This window comes from Dipodomys spectabilis, unplaced genomic scaffold (assembly GCF_019054845.1).
Source record: "Dipodomys spectabilis isolate Male_0828 unplaced genomic scaffold, ASM1905484v1 ptg000067l, whole genome shotgun sequence".
Lineage (NCBI taxonomy): Eukaryota > Metazoa > Chordata > Mammalia > Rodentia > Heteromyidae > Dipodomys > Dipodomys spectabilis.
This window is the reverse complement of record NW_024870744.1, coordinates 2,761,279-2,788,787: the sequence shown is the minus strand read 5'-3', so window position 1 is coordinate 2,788,787 and position 27,509 is coordinate 2,761,279. Positions and strand designations below refer to the sequence as shown.

Sequence of the window (27,509 nt, the reverse complement as noted above, 5' to 3'; positions counted from 1 at the left end):
ACGTGGTCTTTTATTTCTCACTAGCATCTGCCTGTGCCCAAGGCTTGGCATTTACAAATCCTTGGCACATGTTTATCTGTGGGAAATACAAAGGAGAAAGTAAGAACCAGAGGAAACAACATAGAACTGAGCTACGACAGCGCCCCCTGAGGGAGCCCTGTGCACTGCACTGCGGGTGCCCATCAGGAGTTGTCAGCCCTCGCCGCGCTGCGCTTGCTTCGCCATCACCAGGCCCTGGTCTCCCTCCCCGTCTGTGACTGTGCTGTCCCCTACATCTCCTTATGTAGCCCCTGCTAGCCTCAGCTTTCAGTCCTCCTGCCTCAGCCTCCTGAAGGCTGGGATTCCAGGCATATACCACCACCGCCAGCCATGGATGGTTGTTGAAGTTTAACTCACTTGGGAGAATTGGGTCTAGGCAGCTGTGTGGAGGATACCAGGACTGTAGTCTCTGAGCAAAAGAAAGCAGAATCACTGGCTCCCAGGGGTTTGGTTCTTTTGTCTTTTCATTGTTGGGCCTTGTGTATGCTAGCCCAGGAGGTTTTGCTTGTCCACTTTTTGGGCGTTTGGTCCAGCCTGGCTCCAGTATGGCTACTGTTGGTGGTGGTCACTCTTCCTCTGCTCCCCACCCCAGGCCTGGCCTGGCCTCTTTACTGGTGCTCCAGTCTGTACTCCTTCTGCCTCCATTATCTGCTCTGGCTCCCAAGGAAGTTCCTGGTGGAAGCCACATGGGGTTGGGCAAAAGACCAGCTGCCCGTGGGGCCTGGCCTCCTCAGCTTGCCCATGTTTGTCCTTAGGTCCCTTCAGGGAGTAGAAAAGACTTAACTCTCCAATTCCCAGAGTCCAAAGTGATCTTGCCTTCTCTCCCTGCAGGTCATTTGAGCCAATTCTCCGCCTCCTTCCCCAGGGCATCTCTGCTGTCAGCCAGCACTGGGCCACCTGGGCCCTGTATAACCTCGTATCTGTCTACCGTGAGTGCCTACCATAGTTCATACAACATGCCTCTGGCAGCCTCATCCAGGAGGGGGCCTCTGAGAGCGGCAGGGCAGCATGGGCCTCAAACAAAGCCCTCCCCAGGAAGGCCTGGGCCCTGCCCCTCCCATCACAGCCCCACCCATATGGAGCTCCAGCCTGCCTTCTGATGCTTCCTGCCCCCATAAGAGTCAGCAGCAGCTGGACGCTCACTGGTGGCTCATGCCTGTAATCCTAGCTAGTACAGTGCTTGCCTTGCGTGCCCTCTTACGGGAGGCTGAGATCTGAGGACTGCAGTTCAAAGCCAGCCCGGGCAGGAAAATCTGTGAGACATCTCCAATTTAGCACCAAAAAAACAGAAGTGGCACTGTGGCTCAAGTGGTAGAGCACTCACCTTGAGCTGAAGAGCTGAGGAACAGCGCCCAGGTTCAAAGTTCAAGCCCCAGGGCCAAAAAAATAAACACAGCAATACCTCCCTGTCATCATCTAGCCTCACTGCTCACCAGAATCACCCAGTGGTATTGTATTAACAACACAATAAATACAAGCAAGCTGGGCACAAATTCACATGTCTGTAATCCCAACATTGGAGATACTAAAGTAGAAAGATGGAGAGTTCCAGGCCAGCCTGGGCTACATAATAAGACCCTGTCTCAGTAAATGAGTTCATACCCACATCCACAAGCGCACACCCAGTATCTGGTGATCAGTATCCAGGGAAAATATTTCATAAGATCACTATGCGGGCTGGGAAGGTGGCTCAGTGGTAGAGTGCTTACCTTGCATGCATGAGGCCCTGGGTTCAATTCCTCAGCACCACATAAACAGAAAAAGCCAGACGTGATGCTGTGGCTCAAGTGGTAGAGAGCTAGCCTTGAGCTGAAGAGCTGAGGGACAGCACCAAGCCAGAGTTCAGGTTCCACAACCAGAAAAAAAGAAAAAAAAGGAAGATTATAGGTATAAGCCACCAGCACCTGGCAAAATGGCATACCTTTGATCCTCACTTAAGGATGTTTTTCCCCAAGGGCTTGTCCTTACTCCCTTTGGTAGACACAGGAGCACACACCCTGTGTCTGGGCAGATGCTCCTAGCCACAGGCTTTCATTCAGGCCTCCCCGTTAGGATAGTCCTTGAGGCGAGAGTGGGTTTCTGGGACAGAGGCTAGCGGAAGACCTCCCCTCCCCATATCATGAGCTGTCTGCTCTTTTTTTTTTTTTTTTTTTTGGTCGGCTGTGGGGCTTGAACTCGGCCTGGGCACTGTCCCTCAGCTCTTCAGCTCAAGGCGAGCGCTCTACCACTTGAGCCACAGCACCACTTCCAGTTTTCTGGTGGTTTATTGGAGATAAGAGTCTCACGGTCTCTCCTGCCCGGGCTGGCTTTGAACCGTGATCCTCAGATCTCAGCCTCCTGAGAAGCTAGGATTACAGGCATGAGCCACCAGCGCCCGGCTAAGCTGTCTGCTCTTACCCACAGCTGACAAGTACTGCCCCCTGCTGATCAAAGAAGGTGGGGTGCCTCTTCTGAAAGACATGATCAAGATGGCGACCGCCAGACAGGAAACTAAGGAGATGGCTCGGTAAGAGACAGCTGTGGTTTTTGCTGGGTGCCTTGCTATAAGGAACAAAGGAACAAAGTGGGCCATGGTTTCCAGAGTTCCCAATGGCCCACTCAGAGTTGAGCACAGACATGTCCTGTGGAAGCCTCTCTGTGTGTCATTTCTGCCATAATACCGCAGGCACTGGATGAACTGAATTGGAGCATCAGTGGCCTCAGCTGTGAGCTTGGTTCTCTGTCATTACCAATAGACTCCATGCTCATCATAGAGCCTGAGCAGATCAGGTCAGAGTTCTTTGTTATTTTTGGCCAAAGACATCTCAAGAAGACCAGGTGGGTATACATGTATCTTCTAGAAATCAGCTGAAGTGGAATGTGAGGAATTTCTCTTTAAGTATAATTGTGAAGGTCTTGGGAAAAAAGGAAAAAAAATCCTTTGTTGGGCTGGGATATAGTTCAATAGCACAAAAAGAAGAAAGTCTGGTACTGGTGGCTCATCCTGTAATTGTAGCTACTCAAAAGGCTGAGATCTGAGAATCATTGTTCAAAGCCAGCCCAGGCAGGAAACTCCATGCAACTCTTATCTCCCATTAACCACCAGGAAAATGAAGTGGCACTGTGGCTCAAAGTGATAGAGTGCTAGCTTTGAGCAAAAGAGCTCAGGGACAGCGCCCAGGCCCTGACTTCAAGCCAGAAGACCATTAGAAAAGAGAAAAGAAGCCGGGCGCTGGTGGCTCACGCCTGTAATCCTAGCTACTCAGGAGGCTGAGATCTGAGGATTGCAGTTCAAAGCCAGCCCGGGCAGGAGAGACCATGAGACTCCTATCTCCAATAAAACCACCAGAAAACCGGAAGTGGTGCTGTAGCTCAAGTGGTAGAGCACTTGCCTTGAGCTGAAGAGCTGAGGGACAGCGCCCAGGCCCAGAGTTCAAGCCCCACGACTGGCAGAAAAAAAAAAAAAAGTTATAGATGTGCTAGAGTCTTCTGACTTTTGTGTGTGTGCCTGTCCTGGGTCTTGAACTCAGGCCGGAGCACTGTCACTGAGCTTTTTTGCATAAGTCTAGCACTCTTAATATTTGAGCCACAGCTCCACTTCCAGATTTTTTGGTAATTTGAGGGATAAGAGTCTCAGGGACTTTCTTGCCTGAGCTGACTTTGAATTGCAATCCTAAGAGCTCAACCTCCTGAGTGGCTAGATTTAGTTATGAGCCACCAGCACTCGCCTCTGCCTTCCTTTTTCTTTTTCTTTTCTTTTTTTTTTTTTTTTTTTTTTTTGTCCTTGGGCTTGAACTCTGGCCCTGGGCACTGTCTCTCAGTTCTTCAGCTCAACACAAGCATCCTACCACTTGAGCCACAGGGCCACTTCTGGTTTTCTGGTAGTTTATTGGAGATAAGAGTTTCACGGCCTTTCCTGCTTGGGCTGGCTTTGAACTGCGATCCTCAGATCTCAGCCTCCTGAGTAGCTAGGATTCAGCTTCTGCCTTTGGTTTTTGAGTGTGATTCATTGTTAGGTCTAAAACACTTCTCTGCTTCCCCCATGAGTGATTACACAAATGGGCTCAGAGAGCCAGGTACCCACTGGTACTTCATGCCTGTAATCCTATTCAGGAGGCTGAGAGCTGAAGATTGTGGTTCAAAGTCAGCTGGGGCATGAAAGTCTGTTAGACTCTTTATCTCCAATTAACCTCGAAAAGCTGGAAATGAAGCTATGGCTCAAGTGGTAGAGTACCAGCCTTGATCACAAAAAGTTCATGGACAGTGCCCAGGGCCTGAGTTCTAGCCTCAGGACCAGAAAAAGAATAAAAAAGGAAGGAAGATAAAGAAAAGGAAGGGCTTAGGGATGTCACATGTCATAATCAGCAGTGGCAACCTTCCTTCCAACAGGATCCATTCCAGAACATTGTAGGGGTTAGGATAGTCACCTTTGCCCATCGACTTTGGTCCTAAATCTGAACATAATGTAACGTTCATCTAGACTAGGGCCCTGGAGCATAGCCGTTCCCCAGGCAGTGATGGTGTTTTGGGGTAGAAGCAGTGGCTGGTTCTGCCCTTACTTTGGGTGAAAGGTACATTTAAACATTGAGGAGGGGCTGGGAAGGTGGCTCAGTGGTAGAGCGCTTGCCTTGCATGCATCAGGCCCTAGGTTCGATTCCCCAGCACCATATAAGCAAAAAGAAAAAAAGCCGGAAGTGGCGCTGTGGCTCAAGTGGTAGAGGGCTAGCCTTGAGCTGAAGAGCTGAGGGACAGCACCCAGGCCCAGAGTTTAGGCCCCACGACCGGACCAAAAAAAAAAATCTCCAGGGCTGCTGGGAGGAGGAAAATCTGTGGGCAGGGGAAATGAAGGGGGTGGCATTGTTTAAGGAAAGGGTTTGGAAGGTCAGGCCTTCGGGTGCCCTGTCCACAGGTGCACTGTGTGTGTGTGTGTGTGTGTGTGAGGGGCTAGCAGGGGTAGGGAGGAAGGAAGGAGAGGTACTGCTTCCTGGGTGCTCTGCCAGTTACTGCACTCATTCAGTGCAGGACAGATGCTCTACCACTGAGCCAGCCCTCCACATCACTATTTATTTTAGTGGTACTGAGTTTTAATCTCAGTACCTTGTACTTTCTAGGCAAGTGCTCCACCACTGAGCCATGCCTTCAAGCTCAGCATCCCTCTTCCCCCCATCCCCTCCCCCCAGTCTTGGGACTTGAAATCTGAGCCTTAGCACTGCCCCTGAGCTTCTCCCCCCCCCTTCCCCCCCCCCCCCCCGCCCCTCCGGTCGTGGGGCCTGAACTCTGGGCCTGGGCGCTGTCCCTCAGCTCTTCAGCTCAAGGCTAGCGCTCTACCACTTGAGCCACCGCGCCACTTCCGGCTTTTTTATTTTTGCTTATGTGGTGCTGAGGAATCGAACCCAGGGCCTCAGGCATGCAAGGCAAGCACTCTACCACTGAGCCACTTTCCCAGCCCCCCCTGAGCTTCTTTTTGCTCAAAACTAGCATCTGCCACTTGAGCCATAGCATCACTTCCCAGCTTTTTCTTAGTAGTTTATTGGAGATAAAAGCCTCACGAAGTGGGCTGGGAAGGTGGCTCAGTGGTAGAGTGCTTGCCTTGCATTCATGAGGCCCTGGGTTCAATTCCTCAGTACCACATAAGCAGAAAAAGCCAGAAGTGGCGCTGTGGTTCAAGTGATAGAGCACTAGCCTTAAGCTGAAGAGCTAAGGTACAGAGCCCAGGCCCAGAGTTCAGGCCCCCTCCCCACCCCATCCCAACCCCCCCAAAAAAAGCCTCACAGGCTTTCCTGCCCAAGCTTGCTTCAAACTTCAATCCTCAGATCTCAGCCTCCTGAGTAGGATTACAGGCATGAACCACTGCCACCCAGCTTTTTTGTGTGTCTGCCAGTCTTAGGGCTTGAACTTAAGAGCCTTGGCATTGTCCTGAGCTTTTTTTGCTCCAGTCTGGTATTCTACCACTTGAGCCACAGCTCCACTTCTGGCTTATTTTTTGGGTGTTTAACTTAAGATACAAGTCTCACCGACTTTTCTGCCTGATCTGGCTTCAAATGGTAATCCTCAGATCTCAGTCTACTGAGTAGGTTGAATTACAGGTGTGGACTACCAGGGCCCAGCCAGGATCACTCCTACCTTTTGTCATCCAGTTACACTGGTCCCTAGGAGGAGTGAGCTCAGCCCTACCCCTGCCCAGCGCAGCCTCAGCCCGCTCTCTCTCCCCTTATTGTCTCCAGCAAGGTGACTGAGCAGTGCAGTAACTTTAGAGAGGAGAACATGGACACGTCCAGATAGAGGCCTTCGCCATGGCTACCACTGTTCGGACCACAGGCCGAGAAGAAGCACTTGTGTGGCCCAGTGGGCAGGCGCCTTCCAGAGCCTCCCATGGGACAAGGAGACAGAGGGGACTTTTGCACAAGCAACGCTTTTCCTTAACATTAGTGAGATATATATATTATATATATATATTATTTTTGTTGTTAGGCAGTGTGAAGTTTTGTGTGTATGATTTCTGTACAGAAGCAACCTCCTGAGCCCCACAGCTTCGCTGGCCATTCTCCAGGCAGCCCTGGCCTTCACCACTGCCATCCCTCCCAGCGCCCCTTTCACACGGCCCTTCTCCACCCGCCCCGCCTTCACCGCTGCTTCCACTCCAGCCACACGAAACGCCTCTGGGTGTCTGGTCCCTCCCAGTGAGCGCAGACCCTGGCCGCCCTTCCCAGGGCCTCGCCAGCACTTATGCCACCTGCCCACACCTGAGGTACTCATCTGGGCTCCTGGGGGCGGCTGATAGGATTTGGGGATTCAAACGAACCCCTGCTGGGTCTCCCAGAAGCCTCGGTGCTCTGGGCTATGGCCACCTAAGGCAGGAGAGCAACCTGGAGGACCCGGGCGGAGTGGCCTGCTGCTTTCTGGCCAGGCCTGCCTGCGGCCATGCTGCTATAGAGGCTGTCTCCCAGCCTCCCTCAGGCCCTAGGCTGTTGAAGGCCCAGCCCAGGGGTGGTCAGAAGTCAGGGGCAGATGCAGTTGTCCCTCTGCCAAACACCCAGGACCTGTCCCCAGCTCCGGAAGCCAGCACCTCCCAGGGCCCGGAGCTGCTTCCTCCGCCAGCCCTCAGCTGCCCACAGCGTCCAAAGTGCTCATCCTCTCCCACCAGCACAACTTCACCTGCCTCACCAGCCTGGGTGCACCCCGCTGCCCAGAGGACCCCACAGCTCTGAGGCAGCCACCTCCAGACCAGCACCTGGACAGCCCTCCCTGCCCCTTACCGTCCCCGTTGTCCCAGGAAGCCGCTGGGCCTCGGCCCTGTGCTGTACAGCGGACACTGGAAGAAGCTGTATGTAGTGTCTGGTGCCCCTCCCTGCTGCAGCTCCATGTGGCCTCCCGAGCGGGACCCTGGTGAGGAGCCCCTGGCCGAGGCAGCCCCTGATGGCCACTGTGGGGCTCTCTCCTCCCATTTCCTTCCCTGGCCTGGTTTTGAATTCTGTCACTCCTGCCTCCAGAACAGGCCAGATTAGCAGGGCTCTGCGAGACCAGGGGCCCTTCCTCCAGAAACCTCTCCCTTGGACTGGGCAGGAAGCCTAGCCCTGTGCTCCCCAAGGGCAGACACCCCCCACCCCTTCCTGACCCAGGCCCTTCTGCCCAGCCAGACCGCGGCAGAGCTCACATCGCTCACATCGCATTGCTTCACCGTCTGGGGCCCAGGGAAATGTCTGTACTTTGGGATGTCACAGAAATACATTTTTGTGCAAAGTGCAAAGAGCAGAGTGTCGTTTTTGGGGAGCAGAGGGGTGGCGGCTGTGGGCAGGCCTGCTGGAGAGGGGAGGGGGGCCACAGGGGCCACAGCTCTTCAGTGTTCTCTTCACACCTCTGCCCAGACAGCTCAGAGCTGGCCAGCAGACCAACGGGGCCCCTGCTGACACCTTGTCTGATGGAGGAGGCAACGAGGGAGTGAGGGTTCCTCCTGCAGGCCACTCGGAGTGGACAGGGGTCAGGGATGAGGGTGGAACCACAAGGGTCACATGGTGAAGGGTCCAGCTCCAGCAACACCCAGGCTAGCCTGGGCTTACCCCTGCATGCTTGTGTGGCCGACCTGTGCCCTCAGTGCCTCCGTGGAAGCACCTGCCCACGGGTCCTGGAATTGTAGGCCAGATCACCAGGACCACACCGCTTTCCTGGAACCTGGGCATTCTTACCTCATCCCCTCACCCTCTCCTTTCTCCCTAAGCAGAACCTGGACCAGGTGGGCCTTCCTAGGAGGCTCTTCCTGCAGTGCTCAAGCCGCCAGCCGGCTGCATCAAGAAAGAAGGGCTGGGGTGAGGGGGGGGGCGGTAATGTACCCATACAACTCATCCTCAAAGATGGAATTCCTAAGTTCTGCCAGCTAACACCCACAGCTGGCCTGACTGCCCAGCGCTTGGCATTTTTGTCTGCTAACCACCATCCCCCCTCCTCCCTCATTCTACCTTTTTTTTTTTCTTTTCCTGTACTTAATTTGAACTCAGGGCTTCTAACTTGCCAGACGGGTACTCTGCTACTTGAGCCACACCTCAGCCCCTTTTTGCTTTGTTTTTCAAAAATAGGGTCTTACAGTTGTGCTTAGGCTAGCGTGTACCACAATTTACATCTCTAAGCTCCCGGTGTGGTTGGGCTGACAGGTGCGCACCGCCAGGGGTGGACACAGCTTCTTACTGAGAGCGGGGAGGAGATCTCACTTTTTACCTGAGTTGGCCTTGAACCACTTTCCTCCTGATCGCCTCCTGAGTAACTGGGATTACAGGCAGGAGCCACGAGCCTGGCTCGCTCTATCTCATAAACCTTTGGTCACAGCTGTAACGAGCTGAGTTGGTTCAGTGACTCGGTAGGATCCCAGACGGCGTGGCTCACGCCGCCATCCAAAAGCAAACAGGTGAGGACGCCTTCCCGGGCAGCCTCTGGCAGGCCTGGCCCCCGGGGCCTGCCACCGCGTCGCCTCAATGGGCGCAGTTCCGGCTAGGCACCAACCACCAGAGCCACGGCCCTGGGAGCGCCGTGGGGGATGTGCGCGTGCGCGGGACGGCGGGGGCGGAGCCCTTGGGGGCGGGGCGTAGGGGGCGCTGGGAGGGAGTGGTTCTCCCGCTCCTCAAAGTTACCTGGCTGGAGTGGGGCGGGCGGGCGGGGCGGGGCGGGAGGTGGGGGAGTGTCGGTGGAGTTACCGGCTGCGCGCGCGCCGGCCCCGCCCCCAGCCTCCTCAGGCACCTGTTGGCTTGAGGGCCCACTCGGTCGCGGCTGCCATCCAATAGGCTGCCGGCATGACCCTCTCAGGCTCCGCCCGCCTCCCTGTCAGCCAATCACCAGACGGACACGCCCCCTCTTCTCCTGAGGGACCGCCCCCCCTGGCCGCTTCTTCCGGGTGGGGCCCGGGGCGGAGGCGATGGCGCCCTGGGCGCTCCTCAGCCCTGGGGTCCTGGTGCGGACCGGGCACACCGTGCTGACCTGGGGTATCACGCTGGTGCTCTTCCTGCACGACACCGGTGAGCCGGACCCACCCGATCCCGCGTGATTCCCTGCACACTGGCGTCTCACTGCCCTCCCGGCCCCCCTCAGAGATGTTGGGGTTCTCCCACCTGGCCAGCTTCCGAGAGCCCTCCCTGGCCCTCAGCCCGGCGCCACCCAGTTGTTTCCCTAATCATACCCACTGCCCTCCTGCCACTACCCCGGCTCCTGACCGGTGCCCACCAAATCCAAGGGCGGCCGGGCGCCCCCCACCCCGCTTCTTACCCTGGCCCTGGACCCACCCCGGAATTTCCAGGAATTGACTCCGAACCTCTCAGTGCAAGATCGGGAGGACCTCTGGCACCGTGCCACACCCTCGGCCGCCGGGGTCCGGGCTCCCATCCTGGCCGGACAGCACCCATGGTGGGGGCAGCGACTTCCCATAGTCTCGTAGTGTGGCGATCATTTCCCTCCCACCTCCACTGCCATGCCCTTACTCAGGGCAGCCCCCACCCCAGTGGTCCAGCCTCTACCTGCCAGCAAGCCAGGACGCTATCCAAATCCACCTCTGTTCTTGGCTCCCTTTTCCAACTAAGGGCAAGAGACTTGGCCACTCTGCTGTCTGGCACCTGAATCTTCAGTCACTCCCACCGGGAGTAACTGCCAGGAAGTCCTTGGGCCCCTCTGCAGCATAGGGGCCTCTAGGTCCCAGCCTCTAGGTCTCAGTTTTAAGATCAGACCTATCTCTGCCCATCCAGAGGCCAGAGACTCAGGAGCACTTAATTCCTCACCCTATACCCATCAGGTCTGCCCCATTCACATGTGCCTACCTTCCTGTTCCCTTCCTCCTCTCCCCCTGACTGCCAGGCCTTATTCAGCCACTTTGCTGCCCAGCCCTGTGCTTCTGTGGTGCCCAGCCCGGCCTCACTGCCCTTCTTTGGTCTCTCCAGAGCTGCGGCAGTGGGAAGAGCAAGGGGAGCTGCTCCTGCCCCTCACCTTCCTGCTGCTGGTGCTGGGCTCCCTGCTGCTCTACCTGGCTGTGTCACTCATGGACCCTGGCTATGTGAACACTCAGCCCCAGCCACAGGTAACAAGGGTCCCCTGGGGACTTGAACCCCTCCCCTGGGCCACAGGCACCCAAGGCCCCAGTAACAGATCCCATGCCAGACCACAGGCTTTGATGGGGGCAGCTCAGTGAGTCCCCTGCCAGCCTTAGACCCCTAACCTACAACAAGGAAATCACCAAGGCCCAGTGACAGAAAGTGACTCACTAAGGCCATACCGCTTTGCTCATTGCAGGGCAGGCACTCTGACCTACTCACACCTCCATTCTATACGGAATGGGCCCAAATCCTCCATACTCACAGCTATGCTGGCCCCCAAGGGAGGTGCCCACTGCTGCCATGTGCTTCACAGAGGGGTCCCACTTACGCTTCATCTCTCATTTCCAGGAGGAGCCCAAGGAAGAACAGACAGCCATGGTTCCTCCAGCCATCCCTCTTCGGCGCTGCAGATACTGCCTGGTGCTGGTGGGTGAAAGAGGGACACGCCCTCTCCCCAACATGGGCTGGGCCAGGATAAAGTTGAGATCTCCCTGGCCCCATCCCTCCTCCAAGAAAGGCAGGGTACCAGTGGCTCACGCCTGTAATCCCAGCTACTCAGGAGGCTGAGATCGGAGGATCGCAGTTCAAAGCCAGCCTGGGCAGGAAAGTCCATGAGATTCTTATCTCCTAATAACCACCAGAAAACTGGAAGTGGAACTGTAGCTCAAGTGGTAGAATGCTTGCCTTGAGCAGAAGAGCTCAGGAACAGTGCCCAAGCCCAGAGTTCAAGCCCCATGGCTATAATCTTCTATAACTTTAGCTTCTCAGGAGACCCAAAATTGATGCTCTACTACCTGGCCCTAGAACCAGGGACAGGTGATCAAAAACACCCAGGACTCCCATTTAGTTGTCCAATTGCTAAATAAACCCAGGCAGGGAAGCCCTAAAGCTACCTCCTGGCCCACTCACCCCCATTTCTCTAGTGCCAGTTCCACAAGCAGCCAGTTAGCCTTTCACATGTAAACCTCAGCCCAGTGGTGGGCCACTGGGGGCTCACATCTGTATTCCTAGCTATTCAGGAGGCTGGGATCTGAGGCTCAGGAATTTGAAGCCAGCCTAGGCAGGCAAGAGATTTGGAACTCCAATTAAGCAACCAAAAAGCCAAACAGCGGCTTCAGCCCCTGCCTGTGGAGGGCTCACAGGACTTCCCTCCTCGCTCACAGCAGCCCCTGCGGGCCCGGCACTGCCGTGACTGCCGCCGCTGCGTCCGTCGTTACGACCACCACTGCCCCTGGATGGAGAACTGCGTGGGGGAGCGCAACCACCCGCTCTTCGTGGCCTACCTGGCCCTGCAGCTGGTGGTGCTCCTGTGGGGCCTGTACCTGGCATGGTAGGTACCACCGCGCGTGGGGCATGAGGGAGGGTGGGCAGCACACACCCTCAGGTCTGAACAGAGCCCGGGTCCCCGTCCCCGTGCTGCAGGTCTGGCCTCCGGTTCTTCCAGCCCTGGGGACTGTGGCTGCGGTCTAGTGGGCTCCTCTTCGCCACCTTCTTGCTGCTCTCTCTCTTTTCCCTGGTGGCCGGCCTGCTCCTGGCCTCGCACCTCTACCTGGTGGCCAGCAACACGACCACCTGGGAGTTCATCTCCTCCCACCGTATCGCCTACCTCCGCCAGCGGCCCAACAATCCTTTCGATCGTGGCCTGACCCGAAACCTGGCCCACTTCTTCTGCGGCTGGCCCTCGGGCCCCTGGGAGACCCTCTGGGCTGAGGAGGAGGAGGAGGAAGGCAAGAGCCAGGCTGTCTAGGGTCACTGGAGATAGGGCTGCCAGCCTGTGCCGGGAACATGAGGCTGAGTGAGCCCGGCTCGGCCTGGGCTCTGGGCTCCCACACACTCCTCCCAGGCCTCAGCACACCTTGGGGGGTGGGGGGAGCTCTGCCTTCCCTGGGAAAGATGGAGAGAAATGGGGCCTGGGGCAGCTCCAGCACAAATGGACCCCAGACTCTCTCCCAGCCCTCAGCTGGGCTTCTTTCAGTGCTAAATAATTCTACACATTTAATATTCCATAAAGTCAAGTATTAAAAAAGACAAAACCATCCACTCCTTGCCATGGCGCCCTTTCTGGTCCAGGCCTCGCCCCGAGGCAGAGAAGGGGTGGGCAGGAGGGGATGGGACATATTTTTTGCCTGGTAACACTGAGAAAAAGCTCCTGAAGTCGGTCTGTGGTCATCTCCATGGCGCCCTCACCTCCAAGCCGTACGAGGTGATCAGTATTGGGGCCCAGTAGTGGTTCCCCATGCTGCACAGGCTGATGAATATCGGGGCCAGCAAGTGTGCAAGCGGGTGAGCGAGGTGCCAGGAGAGCCTCAGGGCTCCAAGAATCGCTCAGACACAAAGTCAAAGTCTCGGAAGGCGGCCTGTTGGCGGGCTGTGAGGGGGTTTCGGGGGGCAGGAGGGGTTAGGGCCGGCGGCAGTCCGGTGAATTCACCTTCAAAGTAGCGCAGGTCTGCAGGGCCACAGAGCGTAGGCACAAAGGGGGGCTTGGCGGTGCGGGTGAGCAGGGCCTGCCAGTCCACAGCCTGAGGACAAGGAGAGAGGAGGCGGAGAGGGTAGAGCAGCGCCCCGGCCTCGGGCTGGGCACTGGGAGCTGCGGGACCCTGGCCACTCACCCGGAAGAATGGCTGAACCTTGATCTCCTCAGCGTCCAGCTCCCCTGCCCCCAGGCGCTTCTCTGGACACTTCTGGAGGAGCTGGCAGAGGACAGGTACAAACTTGGGGTACTCTACCGCTGGCTTTGAGAGGCACCCCGATTGAGCTGTGCTGGAGAGCACTAAAGAGGTGACAGGGCACACAGGCCCCTGATGGCCCCTGCGGGGACCTACCTTCTGAATGAGCTCGAGTCCTTGCACAGACAGAAAGTGGGGGTACGGGGCATCGGCATTGACAATACACTCAAACACCTCCTCTTCCGTGTCTCCTGGGAACGGGCACTGTAGAGACGGTGGGTCCGCGAGATGCACGTGCCACGAGATGCACGTGCCACGCACTCCCCACCCGAAGCCCGGCCGCCAGCGCCTGCTCTCACCTCACCCACCAGCATCTCATAGAGCAGCACGCCCAGCCCCCACCAGTCCACAGCCCGCGTGTAGGCCTCCTGGGTCAGCACCTCAGGGGCCAGAAACTCCGGGGTGCCACAGAAGGTGCTCGTCCGGTCCCCAAAGCCAATCCCTGCAAGGTAACATCCACACCAATCAATGCTCCTGGGTGTGACTCATTCACCTGGTGTCTCAGGCCCTGAGAATCCATGGCAGGCGGGGAGTGGCTCCCAGCTCAGCTTGTCTGGTATACGTGCGTTAAGCCCTGAGATGAATCCTAGCACCGATAAAGGGCTGGGAAGGTGGCTCAGTGGTAGAGCGCTTGCCTTCCATGCTCGAGGCCCTGGGTTCGATTCTTCAGCACCACATAAGCAAAAAGAAAAAAGCCAGAAGTGGCGCTGTGGCTCAAGTGGTAGAGTGCTAGCCTTGAGCTGAAGCGCTGAGGGACAGCGCCCAGGCCCAGAATTCAGGCCCACCACCGGACCCAAAATAAATAAATAAATAAATAAAACAGCCAGGCACTGGTGGCTCATGCCTGTAACCCTAGCTACTCAGGAGACTGATATATGAGGATCAAGGTTCGAAGCCAGCCCAGGCAGGAAACTCTGTGAGACTCTTATCTCCCATTAACTATGCAAAAAAAAAAAGCCCGAGGTAGCACTGTGTCTCAGTGGTAGAAGGCAATACTTGAGCACAAAGATGCTCAGGGACAGAGTCTATGCTCTGAGTTCAAGCCCCCGCACCAGCAAATAAATAAATAATAAAACAGGAGCTGGTGTTTCACACGTGCAATCCTAGCTACCCAGCAGGGTGAGATCTGAGAACCAAGGTTGAAAGCTAGCCCAGGGAGGAAAGCACCTGGCTAGTCAGTGAGACTTTTATCTCCAATAAACTACTAAAAAGCCAGAAGTGGAGCCATGGCTCAAGTAGTAAAGCACTAGCCTTGAGGGGAAAAAAAAAAAAGCCAGGGTCAGTGCCCAGGCCCCAAGTTCCAGCCCAAGGACCAGGACAAAAATAAAAAATAGCCAGGCTCCAGTGGCTCACGCCTGTTATCCTAACTCAGGAGGCTGAGATCTGAGGATCAAGGTTCAAAGCCAACCCAGGCAGGAAACCGGAAGTGGTGCTGCGGCTCAAATAGTAGAGTGCTAGTCTTGAGCAAAAGAGCTAAAGGACAGCGCCCATGCCCAGAGTTCAAGCCCCATGACTGACCAAAAAAGAAAACAGTACCAACCTTTATGATCCCCGAGAGCAATACCGTGCCAAGCCCTGCCCTACCCCCTACAAGGTGAGTACAGTCAGGGTCACAGAGTCTCACCGAACTCATGCCAAGGTGACACAGAAGACAGGACCAATGCTGTCTCCAGCCCTAATCAGACCAGCTACAGGCTAGAAAGGAGGAGGCAGTGCTCCCAACTTGTACCCCCAGTGTGAGGGCCAAACTAGGGGCCCCAGGGCATCATTGGGGGGGGGATTTCCTGCTGGCCTGGGCAAAGCTAAAAGATGTGGCCCCACCTTCTTTGCAGAGCCCAAAGTCTGCGATCTTCAGGAAGCCCTGGGCATCAAGCAGGAGATTATCCAACTTCAGGTCCCTGGGGGCAGGGGAACAGATCAGGAGGGCTGAGGAGAGCCAGGTTAGAGCAGACTCCAGAGGGCAGCCTGGGAGGAGGGCGGTGTCCATCCCTTGATCCACCCTGCACGGCCCCAGCACTTCTGGGGCCAAAGCTACCTGTAAATGATCTTCTGCTCGTGGAGGAACTGCAGCCCCAGGACCACACAGGCCAGGTAGAAGCTAGAGGCGGGAAGGGAAAACTCAGGGGCAGCCAGCGCCCGGGGAGGCTCCAGGGTCTGGGTGAGAAGCTGGCTGGGAAGGCCACAGGTTAGCCCGAGGTTGTGCATACTCGCTGCAGGCTCCACTAGGGCGCTGCTGCTATGGCAGAGCCTGGGGCGAGCGTGGCGCACACCCCATCCTTCCGGCTCCCTCCCAATCCTCCCTCCTCCCACCTCAAATAAGTACTTGAGACCCTAGGTAAGGAATCAAACCCAGGGCTGGGCTGGAAGTGCCCAGTCAGGCCTTCCGAACTCCCGAGGCAGCCCTGGAGGGCAGACTTTAAATCCAATTGCTGTTCTCACCCTAGGAGGCTTGCAGACATTACTCATCCCTACAGCAATCCTATCAGCTCAGGCCACAGGCAGAATAGAGGCCCAGGATCCACACTCTCCATCAGTTAAGCACTGGCCTCAAGGACCTCACCTCAGGCCAGGGAAGCAGGAAGTCTGCTGCAGGAGGGAGGGGTGAGGAACTCACCAGGCCTGGGGCTCAGGAAAGACGTCCTCATGGATGTGCATCATGAGGTCACCCCCAGGCACAAACTCAGTCACGAAGCAGGCGTGGCTGGAAGTCTGGAAGCAGGCTAGGAGGGAGAGCAGGAAGGGGTGCCCGGCGCGCCCCACAGCCTCTAGGATCCGCTTCTCACAGTACAGACTACAGGGAAGGGCTGAGTCTTAGAATGGAGGACAGCCAGATGGTAGAGGTTTTCCACGGCTGGCACCACACAGCACCCATGACCGATGGGGACCTGGGTATGGTGGTGCACACCTGGAATCCCCAGGCCAGCTCCCGTGTTAACAAAACACAAACAAAAGGGCTGGAGGCTTTGGCTCAAGTGGTAGAACACCTGCCTAGCACACTTAAATTGTGAGTTAAAAAAACAAACAAACAAAAACCCCTAGCTTCTCCAGAGATTGAGGCAGGAGGATGGTTGTTTAAGGCTTAAGGCTGTCTTTGGCCAAGTACCTGTGGCTCACACCACCGTTAACCCTAACTATTCAGGAGGCTGAGATATAAAGATCATGATTCAAAGCCAGCCAGGTAGACAATTCCATGAGATTATTTCCAATGAACCAGCAAAAAGTCAGTACTGGAGGCATGGCTCAAGTGGTAGAGTACTTGCCTAGCTCTTGAATAAGGGCCTTGGGTTTAATCTATAGTACCTAAAATAGATATTTTTTTAAAAAATGCACAAGGGGGCTGGGAAGGTGGCTCAGTGGTAGAGCGCTTGCTTTTGCATGAATGAGGCCCTGGGTTTCTCAGCACAACATAAGCAAAAAGAAAAAAGCCGGAAGTGCCACTGTGGCTCAAATGGTAGAGCGCTAGCCTAGAGCTGAAGAGCTGAGGGACAGCGCCCAGGCCCAGAGTTCAGGCCCCACGACTGGACCCAAAAAAAAAAAAAAAAAACTGCACAAGGGCTGGGAAGGTGGCTCAGGGGTAGAGCGCTTGCCTTGCATGCATGAGGCCCTGGGTTCGATTCCTCAGCACCACATAAGCAGAAAAAGCCAGAGGTGATGTGGCTCAAGTGGTAGAGTGCTCTCCTTGAGCTGAAGAGCTGAGGGGCAGTGCCCAAGTCCAAAGTTCAGGCCCCATGACGGGCAAAAAAAAAAAAAAGGACTGAGGGCATGGCTCAAGTGCAAACACCTTACCTAGTAATTGCATGACCCTGGGGTTAAATTCCCAGGACCACAGCAAAGAGAAACAAAGTGAAAAGTGCTGTTTCCATATCCGGGGTTCACAGACTTGTAATAACCACCCTGGCCCCATTGAGAGAGGCACAAAGTGAGGCAAGGCGGGAACAGAGGGCCTGGTCATGGCCGGCCAGAGGCACGCAGACCACACAGTGGGTAACAACACGAGAACCCAGGCCTGACTGGCCCCTGAACCGCCCTGTGGGGGCCAGGGCAGCCTCTGGGGCCAGGGCCGGGGGTGTCCAGAGCACACCCACGCTGGCCGCCGCTCTCACCTCTCTATCTCGTCCCGGCTCAGCACCTCCTGCTTCTTCAGGGCCTTGATAGCACAGTACCTCCCCGTCCCCTTGAACTGGACCAGGAGGACCTGGGCACCAGATAGAAGTGGGGTGTCAGGGCAGGCCGAGCTGCCTAACTTCCCACACACTCCCCTGACTCCAGTTAACATGGCGGGGGGGGGGGGGGGGGGGAAGGGGAGGAGGGGATTGCCCATCTTTTTCCACAGAACCTTCCCGAAGTGTCCTTGGCCCAGCACAGCCAAACAGCGGAAGTCCTGAAGCCCAGGGGCTTTCCTGAAAAAGGAGATGACCCACCATGTAGCTCAGGTGCTGGTGGCTCATGCCTGGAATCCTAGCTACTCAGGAGGCTGAGAGCTGAGGATCATGGATAGAAGTCAGCTTGGAGCTGGGAGCCAGTGGTTCACTCCTGTAATCCTAGCTACTCCGGAGGCTGAGATCTGAGGATCCCGGTTCAAAGCCAACCTTGGCAGGAAAGTCCATGAAACTCTTATCTTCAATAAACCACTCAGAAAATCAGAAGTGGCTCTTTGGCTCAAGTGGTAGAGCGCAGGGACAGCGCCCAGGCCCAGAGTTCGAGCCCCACAACCGACCAAAAAAAAGTCAGTTTGGGCAGGAAAGTCCATGAGACACTTATCTCCAATTAACCACCAAAAAGTGGAGGCATGGAACACCATTCTTGAGAGAAAAAGCCTAAATGAGCGTGTGAGGCACTGAGTTCGAGGCCCTGTGCTGGCAAGCAGCCATGAGGGACCAGGTCTGACATCTGCCTGAGCGGCCTGATGCTCGCTGGGCTGTCCACATGGCAGAGCTTTCAGCGACTCCCTGAAGTCTGCATACAGCTGGAGCTCAATAATGGGCTCAGAGTTAGGAAGCAGAGTGATTCAGCCAGTGGCCACCCCGAGGAGCCGGGGCGGGAGGTGTGGACCCATGCACACACACCCGTGTCTGACATGAGTTACCTGGTGGGTGCAGCGGAGGCTGGGACAGGAGCCAGTCCAGCTAGAGGCTCCATGTGGGGGCGCTTGGTACACTGTGAAGGCAGGGGGGTTCAGGGCGGGGCAGGCTGCCTCTTCTCTTCACCTCGTGGCCACCCCCAGACCCAGTAGCTCTGGGGTTGACCAGTACCCCCGGCCTCACCGGGGTCTCCTCTGGGGCTGATTCCTGGGGCAGGAAGAGGCGTGGGGGCTTGGGTGGAGGCTTGACCTCTTCTCTCAGGGGGCTCTTCTTGGGCAGGAAGTGACTGTGGAAGGAAGCAGACCTGTGGGTGGCCCCGCCCAGGAGGAAGAAACAGTGGCAGGATAGACAGCCACGCTGGGGATAGAAAGACAATCACTGCGCCAAAGAAAGTGTGCAGTCACCAGGGTGTGGTGGCTCACGCCTGTAATCCTAGCTACTCAGGAGACTGAGATCTAAGGATTGAGGTTCAAAGCCAGCCCGGGCTGGAAAGTTGGTGAGACTCTTATCTCCAATAAACCACCAGAAAACTAGACGTGGCACTGTGGCTCAAGTGGTAGAGCACTCGCCTTGAGCTGAAGAGCTGGGGGACAGCGCCCAGGCCCAGAGTTCAAGCCCCACGATTGACAAAAAAAAAAAAAAAAAGAAATTGTGCGGTCTAGGGGAGGGGGTTCCTTACCTGGGGGAAGGAAGATGGGAGGCCCCTCGGGGTGCAGTGGCGGTCTGCAGGCCTCCTTTGGGGGGGCTGATGGTGCTTGGAGAACTACAGGGGGGCAGCAGACTCATGACCAAGCGCCCCCAGGCCGCCATGCTGAGGTTCATCTGAGAAGCCCTCAAGAAGTCCTGGCCTGGAGGACAGTGGGCTCAGTCCCAGCACCCCGAGAGCCTCATCCCCTCCACACACAGCCCCCCCACCTTCCATACCTCTGCGTTTGGAGAAAATACGCTTCTGTCTCTGCAGCCTAGGCCGCTTCTCAATGACAGGGTCGCAGAAGGTCACCTTCAAGGGCACAGGCAGAGCGGGAGACGGTCCAGCTGCCACAGCCCCACCCCACGACCCCAGCCCCAACACCACCAGCAGCTTCAAGACAGCTGACCTCCCACCCTCATTTGTGCAATGGGGAAACTGAGGCCAGAGAAGAAGGATCATGCGTGAGGTGGGACAGGGCTGCAGGCCTCAAAGCGGCCTCATACATGGCACTGGAAACCCGTCTCTGGGCCTCATTTCCATACTTCGGGGCTGGCCAGCACCTGCGTGAAGACGCGCCCCCGCGGCACCAGGCTGAGGGACAGCTGGTGGCACGCGTTGTCCAGAAAGTCCTCCAGCCGCAGGAAGGCCACGCCGCACAGCTGCCGCCAGTCCCGCCAGCGCACCCCGATCTCCAGCTCCCGAGCCTGCAGAGCAGAGGTAGGCCGGGCAGAGGGTGGGGTCCAGTAGCTCCCCACACCACGAGGCTTCTGGTTCAGCCCATCCCAAGCACAGGAAGGCCAGCCTCACTCGCTCCAGGGGAACCACAAAGGCCTGGTCCCAGCACTGTGCAGACGCCGGCCCCCAGCCTGTCTGGCCCACCACGCGGTTGTCCACTTTCAACACAGCAAGCACCTCATCTGTTGGGCCAGAGCTGGGGTTCAGAGCCGGCCCAGAGAGCAGGGGGAGCGGGGGGGGGGGGGGGAGAGCAGGGGGAGCGGGGGGGGGGGGGGGGGGAGGGGAAACGTGGTCCCTGCTGCCTCCGGATGGCTTCTTCCTTACTCACTGCTTAGCTCACCACTGCTACCTCCACGCTGCTGCTTGGCCCTGCTTCGGAGCCAGCCTTCAGAGGCGCTGGTGGCCAACGCAGCCACAGGAGAACGCCCCGGCACCGAGGTCAGCAGCTGCTCACAGCCCAGGAGCCGCACCTGCAGGGTCCCTGGTGGAGGGCGAGAGGGGGACCTGGTCAGGTGCCTCCTCCCCATGCGCCCTGGGACCCTCTCCAGAGGGCACACCAAGTGGTTCTCTCCTGCCTGAGCATCACGCATTCACTGTGGATGCAGGCTTCAGCTCTCAGACCCACTTGGTCAGAGACACAGAGAGCAAGGGGCAGGTAAGAGCTCAGGGGAGTTGGAAGCCTAGCTTCCGCCCCAGCCTGGCTGGCTTACTGCCTAGGCCCATCTCCCATCTGAGCCAGGGAAGTGGCCACCGCTGGTCTCCTCCCACCTCAACGGATACAAAATGTATTTTTTGACATCTTTGTGGTGGGGCTTGAATTCTGGGTCTGGGCGCTGTCCCTTAGCTCTTCAGCTCAAGGCGAGCACTCTACCTTGTGAGCCACAGCACCACTTCTGGTTTTCTGAGTGGTTTATAGAAGAGTCTCATGGATGTTCCTGCCCAGGCTGGCTTTGAACAGAGATCCTCAGATCACAGCCTCCTGAGTAGCTAGGATTATAGGTGTGAGCGCCAGAGTGTTTTGGCATCTTAATGGCCTTTTTATTTTTGTGCCAGTACTGAGGCTTGAACTCAGGGCTTCAGTCTCTCACTTGGCTTTTTTCACTCAAGCCTGGCACCCTACCATTTGAGCTAGAACTGTAGTTCCTGCTTTTTGGTGGTTAATTGAGGGTAAGCCGTTCAGGGATTACTCTCTTGCCTGGCTAATTCCAGAGGAATTAGGATTACAGTCAAATGGGCTCATCTTTAGGGTCACAAAGGAAAGAGGAAGCAAGCCCAGTGCCGGTGGCTCACACCTGTAATCCTAGTTACTCAAGAAGCTGAGATCTAAGAACCACAATTCAAGTCATTGAGACTCTTATCTCCAGTTAACTATCAGAAAACCGGAAGTGGCGCTGTGGCTCAAGTGGTAGAGTGCTCACCTTAAGCTGAAGAGCTGAGGGACAGCGCTCCGGCCCAGAGTTCAAGCCCTACAACTGACAAAAAAAAAGGTGTGTGTGGGGGAAGCAATGGGAATTTAGCAACTGTGGAGAACTGAAACGGTGCAGAGCGCCATTTTGGAAGGTGGGCCTAGAGAGAGACCTTGGAGATAAATGCTCAGGCCCAGATGGGATCTGCATCTTAGAAAGAACTTTTTTTTTTTTTTTTTGGGTCCAGTCGTGGGGCCATGAACTCTGGGCCTGGGCGCTGTCCCTCAGCTCTTCAGCTCTAGGCTAGCGCTCTACCACTTGAGCCACAGTGCCACTTCCGGCTTTTTTCTTTTTGCTTATGTGGTGCTGAGGAATCGAACCCAGGGCCTCGAGCATGCAAGGCAAGCGCTCTACCACTGAGCTACCTTCCCAGCCCCAGAAAGAACTTCTTAAAGAAGCTGTTCCCTCTCCTTCCCCAACTTGTCTACTCGGCTGTAGATACTTTATAAAGCCCTTCAAGACCAAACTCCTACAGTACCTACTCCAGGAACCGCTCCCTGACGGCCGGGGCTGAGTAGAGCGCCTCACCCAGAGCTTGCGCTCGCCCTCCTCCGCTCTTGGCACACAGAATGGGTTCCATCTGGCCCGGCACCCAGGCCCTTCGCTCTCCGCAGCAGACAGCGGCTGCCTTTAGCGTGACCCAGCACTCAGCTTATTGGTTAATTACCAGTCAAGTTGTTAGGACATAAGAGGAAGGGAGGAAGGGAGGGAAAAGGAGGAAGGGGAGGGAGGGAGAAAGAAAAGAAAGAAAGGTGGGAGGAAAGAGGAGGAAAGGAAACGTTCTAATAGTCTAGGCTGCCTATGATGGGTCCAGGGGCCCCAGGCTGGGTTCCTCACACTGGTCTGACTGCCAGGCACTGTGTTTAGTGCCGGCCCTGCATTGAGCCTCAGACCTTACAGCAATCTTATGAGGTGGAGCCATTATCATCCCATTTTCCGGATGGATACACTGCGACTTAGAGAAGGTATATCAGCTGCCCAGGGTCACACAGCTAGTGGGTGATGGGGGGAGGGGGAGAACTCTTGCCCAGAGTGCTCTAGGGTCCTCCTCAAAATCCAAGGTGACCCCTGTCTGTAGTGGGAGGGGGCCAGGCTTACCTGTGAGGGCGGTGGGTTTCATGGGCGTCCCCGCGGGCCTGGGGTGCCTCAGGGTGGCTGTCCTCAGCTCTTGGGCCACTGTGCTGCGCAGAGGGTGGACCGCAGGGAGGCCCTGCACCAGCTGCTCCAAGGCCAAGCGCAGAAGGTCCAGTTTCTGGGAAGATTCCTGGAGCTGGACCTGGGCCTGTGGAGGGGACGCAGGCGGGGACAGGCCTTGGAGGGCGAGTGGGAGCCGGCAGCTGCCCCCGCTCACCGCAGAGGGAACAGCAGACCCCAGGGAAGAGCAGCAAGGGGAGGGGGTCCGGTCTGACCTCCGCCAGGGCCTTGCGGCCTTGTGCGCTCCGGCTGCTGGACAGCTTCACCACGTTCTTGGCCCCCTCGGCCACGGCTGCCTCGATGCGCAATCGGTGCCGCAGCTCCTCTGCCAACAGCTCGGGGCCTGCAGGGAGGAGAGTCACCGTCGGCCCCCGACCCCCGCCCCCCGGCCCGCTAACCCGCCACCCCAAGACCTGCTCACCTGGCTCCGGGGGCACGCCGGCTTCCAGGGCGCTCACCTTCATCCGCAGCAGGGCCACCTTGAGCTGGCCGTCCTGCAGCATCTGCTGGGCGGCTGCCAGGAGCGTCCTCTCCTGCACGGATGGCACCCAGGTCCTAGCCCCCCGGAGCTCGGCCCCAGCCTCCCCTCCCGCACGCAAACCTCCTTGGCTCTTCTGAATACCTAGTCTAGCCAGGGAGACTCTGATCTCCAAGAAAACACCAGAAAGCCAGAAGTGGCACTGTAGCTCAAGTGGTAGAGCGCTCACCTTGAGCTGAAGAGCTGAGGGACAGCGCCCAGGCCCAGAGTTCAAGTCCCACAACCGACAAAATACAATAAAATGAATGATAGAGGCTTTGGGCCTCCTCTGTCAGACCCAGGGTCTTTCCTATCAGACAAATGCTGTGCCAGGAGCTGGAGCTCAGCTGCCGGCTGGGCGGGGATTCCACAGCCACCTGGAGTTTGGGGCTGCCCTTACCCCATTAGACTAAAGGCTGAGGTTTGTAGCTCCCTTACACAGTCAATGTCTGGATTGTATTTCCCTGTCAGAATAAGGAACTGGAAAGCCAGGGGCCGGGGGCTCACGCCTGTCATCCTAACTACTCAGGCATCTGGGATCTGAGGATTGCGGTTCACAGCCAGCCCATGTAGGAAAGTGCATGAGACTTCCTATCTCCAATTAATCACCAAAAAGCTGCAAGTGGGGGTATGGCTCAAGTGGTGGAGCCCTAGCCTTGAGTAGAGAAAGCTAAAGGATAGTTCCCAGGCTCTGAGTTCAAGCCCCAGTACCAGAACTGGGGCTGGAACCAAACTTCCCTAAACATCGAGAGCCATGTCTCTCCCACCAGACCCTAGGGACCTTACCTTGGGGGTGCCACGGGCACAGGTGTGGATCATGTTCTCAGCCCCCTGCTTTACCTTCAGCTCCACCTGCAGCTGCCTCTGCAGGAGCTCCAGGTGCCGAGCCCGCGCCTGTTCCGTCCCTGACCAGGATCCTGAGGCTGCAGGCTCTGGGGCAGAGCATGGGGCCTGTGAACCTCGCAGCCCACCTAAAGCCCCCCATCCCCAAACTCTCCCCACCACAACCCCCTGGTGACAGGAACAGGGGCTGTGGGAGGAGGTGAGGCAGGTGCACCAGGGTCAAAGCCCAGGTACAGGGCAGCCAGGGTGTGCTGAGAGACCCCCCCCTCACCGGCTGGGCCCGGCAGCTGGACCCGGGCGTGCAGGTCCTGCAGCTCGCCATGCAGCTGCTCCAGCCGGCGGTTGGAGGACCGCAGCAGCTGCTGGACGCGGCCCAGATGGCGGCGGTCTGTGGCCACACGCCGAAGGTTCTCCACACCCTCCTTGATTTTCAGCTCCTTTTGGATGGCCCGGCGGATGGCCTCTTTCTCATCCTGAAGGGGCCGCTGGGCAGGTCCAGGCTGCAGAAGGGCAAGGGGCGTCAGGGCCCACAGTCCTCTCCAGCAAAGGTGAGTGGAGCACCAGGCCGCCATGCTCAGGCCTGGGAGCATCTCTCCCAACAACGCAGATACTTGCTCAGTATCTTCCTCCAGGCCTCGTGCGCGCATGTGTGCGTGCGTGCGTGCGTGCGTGCGTGCGTGCGTGCGTGCGTGCGTGCGTGTGTGTGTGTGTGTGTGTGTGTGTGTAAAATATGAGGACTTGAAATCAGGGCCTCAAGCCAAGTGCTGGTGGCTTCCACCTGTAACCCTAGCTACTTAGGAGGCTGAGGTCCGAGGATCACAGCCCAAAGCCAGCTTAGTCAGAACAGTGTATGAGACTTTTTTTTTTTTTTGGCCAGTCCTGGGGCTTGACATCAGGACCTAGGTGCTGTTCCTGAGCTTCTTTTGCTCAAGGCTGGTACTCTACCACTTGAGCCACAGCGCCACTTCTGGCTTTTTCTGTGTACGTGGTACTGAGGAATCGAACCCAGGGCTTCATGAGTGCTAGGCAAGCACTCTACCACTGAGCCACATTCCCAGCCCCATGAGACTATTATCTCTAATTAACCACCAGAAAACTGAGTTCAAGACCCACGACCACCACCACTAACAACAACAAAAAGAAATCAGGCCCTCACACTATAACTTGGCTTTTTCACCCAACGCTGGCACTCTACCCCTCGTCCCTGAGCTCTTCAGCTCAAGGCTAGCGCTCTACCACTTGAGCCACAGCGCCACTTCTAGTTTTCTGGTGGTTCACTGGAGACAAGAGCCTCACAGACTTTCCTGTCCAGGCTGGCTTTGAACCGCAATCCTCAAATCTCAGCCTCCAGAGTAGCTAGCATTACAGGTGTGAGTAACCAGTGCCTGGCAAGTCTGTAAGGTTTTCTTTTTCCCCAATTAACCAGCAGAGAAAGTTGGGCTGGTGGTATGGCTCAATGGAAAAAATCTGAGTAAGAGTGAGAGACCCTGACTTCAAGATCAAGTATTGATAACTAGCAAAAGGGGAGGCTGGAAGTGTGGCTCAAGTAGTAGAGCACCGTCCATGCAAATGTGAGGCCCTGAGTTCAAGTCCTTGCACAGCCCCCTAAACAAAATAAAAAAGAAGATGGGTGCAGGTGCCTTATGCCTATAATCCTACTCTGGAAGATGAGGATTGTGGCTCAAAGCCAGCCTGGGCAGGAAAACCAGTCTCAGGAAAGTCTGAGACTCTGTCTTCAAATAACCACCAAAAACCAAAAGTGGAATTGTGGCTCACGTAATAAAGCATTATGCTTTAGTAAAAAAGCTATGGGACAGTGCCCAGGCCCTGAGTTCAAGTCCCAAGACTGGCACAAAAATAAATTAACAAATAGAAGGAATTGCGGGATGTGATGGTTCACGCCTGTCATCCTAGCTACTCAGGAGGCTGAGATCTTAGGATCAAGGTTCAAAGCCAGCCCAGGGAGGAAAGTCTAAGACTCTCCAATGAACCACCAGAAAACCAGAAGTGACACTGTGGCTCAAGTGGTAGAGCGCTAGCCTTGAGCTGAAGAGCTGAGGGACAGCGCCCAGGCCCAGAGTTCAAGCCCCACGACCGACCAAAAATAAATAAATAAATAAAAGGAATTCACCCCAAATCACATGGCTATGGCTTGTTTCTCTGCCACCCCTATGTTACAGGTAGCAAAGTTACCACAGAGGGCTTGGGGTAAGGGGGTTCTGGGATGCGCTCCCAGTTCAGCTCTGGGAGGAAGTGGAAAGAAAGCTCCCTCACTGTTCCCAGGGTCATGGCCGGGAAGAGGAAGAAGAAAGCCCCTTTTCTAGAGGCTCAAGGGGAAAATGCTGACCTCAGCCCAGGCCCAGGACAACTCCCCCCTCTCCCCCCCCCCCCCCCACTTCCCCACTCCCAAACACAGACAGTGGCCCTGTCTTCTTACCTGTCTGGAATCCATCTCCTGAGCCCTATGGAGATGTGGATACCCAGCTCACAGATTCCCCCCCATCCCAGACAGCTACTGGTCCTGCCGGCCTGGCTATCACAGGGTGAGGGCGAGGCTCAGGAAATCCTCTGGCGGCCCAGGCCAGAGGGCCAGAGCCAAGGCCTGAGCAAACAAAGATCCCATGCAGGGCCTTGGGTCCCCAGCCCCCCGGGGTCCTGAGTCACTCAGCCACTGGCAGGGCGGAGGCTCAGGAAATCGGAAAATGTGCACAAGCCACAGCTGCTGGGCCTGGCCGGGGACCTGGGCGGAGGGGGATCGGGAGGGTGCATCCAGTCCTGGGGCGGCCTAAGCCACCAGGGCAAAGAGCAAAGGCGGGGGGGGGGGGGGCACCATCCTCTCAACACCCCAGGGTGCTCGGGCTGCAGTCCCCAAGTGCCCGGTCTTCTACACCAACGTCCATACCTCACCCCCAATTGCTCTGGGGAGCGCAGCGCCACCCCGCCTCGGTGACACGTGACACACGGGTCGTCCAGCCGTCCCCGGGCCCCCGACCCCCCCCCCCCCCGTCCCTGCGTGCAGGCGGGCCCGGGTTGACCGCGCCCAGCGCCCGTCCCGGGTCCCCCCACGTCCCCCGTCCCCGCCCCCTTGGGCTCCTGCCCGTCGGGCCGTCGGGCTCCGGATGGAGGATCGGCGTCCCCCCGGCCCTGGAGGACCGAACCCGGGCGCGGGTCCCCGGCGGGCGGAGGGAGCGCGGGGGGCGCGGCTAAGGGACCCGACCCGAGTGGGGAGGGGGGCCGCGCGTCACGCCGCGCCCCGCCCGCCGCTCACCTGCCGCGGCGCCCCCTCCTCCATGGCGCCGCTCCCGCCGCTCCCGCCGGCCCCGCCTCCCGTCCACGCCGGTCCCGGAAGCCCAGGCCGCGGGGCCCGGACTTTCAAACTTGAAACTTCCCGGGCTGCGAGCCGGGAGCGGCGCCCCCTCTCGAGACCCGCGGGCCCGTCGGGGGCCTGGGGGCCAGCGCCGCCGCGCGGCCGCGCCGGGGAACTGCAACCGGACTCCGCGCCGGGCCCCGCGCCCCTCGGCCCCATCGGGGGACTCCCATCCTGCTGGCGAGCGCGATGCCCGGGCCAGCCGTCGGGGGGTGCGGCCCCGTGGCCCTGCCACGCCTGGCCCTGCCCGTGGCGCGCTGGGCCTCCTCCACGGCCCCCTCCTCCCGTTGGAAGTCGTGGTGAGTG

General features: G+C 57.3%; 3 protein-coding genes across 6 annotated transcripts in view; 2 read left to right on the top strand and 1 right to left on the bottom strand.

The window, feature by feature from the left end:
- Zer1 (zyg-11 related cell cycle regulator) overlaps window positions 1-7,767 on the top strand; it is a 33,687-nt gene extending 25,920 nt beyond the window's left edge. For both annotated transcript variants that reach the window (XM_042680961.1, XM_042680960.1), the window contains exons 14-16: window positions 871-968; window positions 2,443-2,545; window positions 6,243-7,767. In XM_042680961.1, the coding sequence (XP_042536895.1) occupies window positions 871-968; window positions 2,443-2,545; window positions 6,243-6,300 (259 nt within the window). In that variant the 3' untranslated portion in view covers window positions 6,301-7,767. The remainder of the gene's footprint in view (window positions 1-870; window positions 969-2,442; window positions 2,546-6,242) is intronic.
- Window positions 7,768-9,378: 1,611 nt separating this feature from the next.
- Window positions 9,379-12,623, top strand: Zdhhc12 (zinc finger DHHC-type palmitoyltransferase 12). 2 transcript variants are annotated; one of them, XM_042680963.1, is made up of 5 exons: window positions 9,379-9,518; window positions 10,431-10,567; window positions 10,935-11,009; window positions 11,747-11,913; window positions 12,006-12,623. In XM_042680963.1, exons 1-5 carry the CDS (start codon window positions 9,419-9,421, stop codon window positions 12,328-12,330), a joined length of 804 nt encoding a protein of 267 aa, XP_042536897.1. In that variant the 5' UTR covers window positions 9,379-9,418; the 3' UTR covers window positions 12,331-12,623. The 2 variants fall into 2 exon arrangements, with proteins under 2 accessions (XP_042536897.1, XP_042536896.1); XM_042680962.1 differs by having other exon boundaries at window positions 10,932-11,009.
- Window positions 12,624-12,717: 94 nt separating this feature from the next.
- Pkn3 (protein kinase N3) lies at window positions 12,718-27,148 on the bottom strand. Of its 2 annotated transcripts, none has more exons than XM_042680958.1 (22): window positions 27,105-27,148; window positions 24,108-24,336; window positions 23,780-23,925; window positions 22,898-23,009; window positions 22,692-22,819; window positions 22,381-22,564; window positions 20,145-20,297; window positions 19,889-19,998; window positions 19,642-19,785; window positions 19,315-19,390; window positions 19,070-19,238; window positions 18,574-18,676; window positions 18,396-18,466; window positions 17,646-17,709; window positions 17,413-17,504; window positions 15,924-16,100; window positions 15,345-15,407; window positions 15,131-15,207; window positions 13,609-13,751; window positions 13,406-13,513; window positions 13,193-13,273; window positions 12,718-13,102 (listed from the first exon to the last, which is right to left on the bottom strand). In XM_042680958.1, exons 1-22 carry the CDS (start codon window positions 27,126-27,128, stop codon window positions 12,890-12,892), a joined length of 2,667 nt encoding a protein of 888 aa, XP_042536892.1. In that variant the 5' UTR covers window positions 27,129-27,148; the 3' UTR covers window positions 12,718-12,889. The 2 variants fall into 2 exon arrangements, with proteins under 2 accessions (XP_042536892.1, XP_042536893.1); XM_042680959.1 differs by lacking the exon at window positions 27,105-27,148 and adding an exon at window positions 26,274-26,357.
- Between the last annotated feature and the right edge of the window lie 361 nt (window positions 27,149-27,509).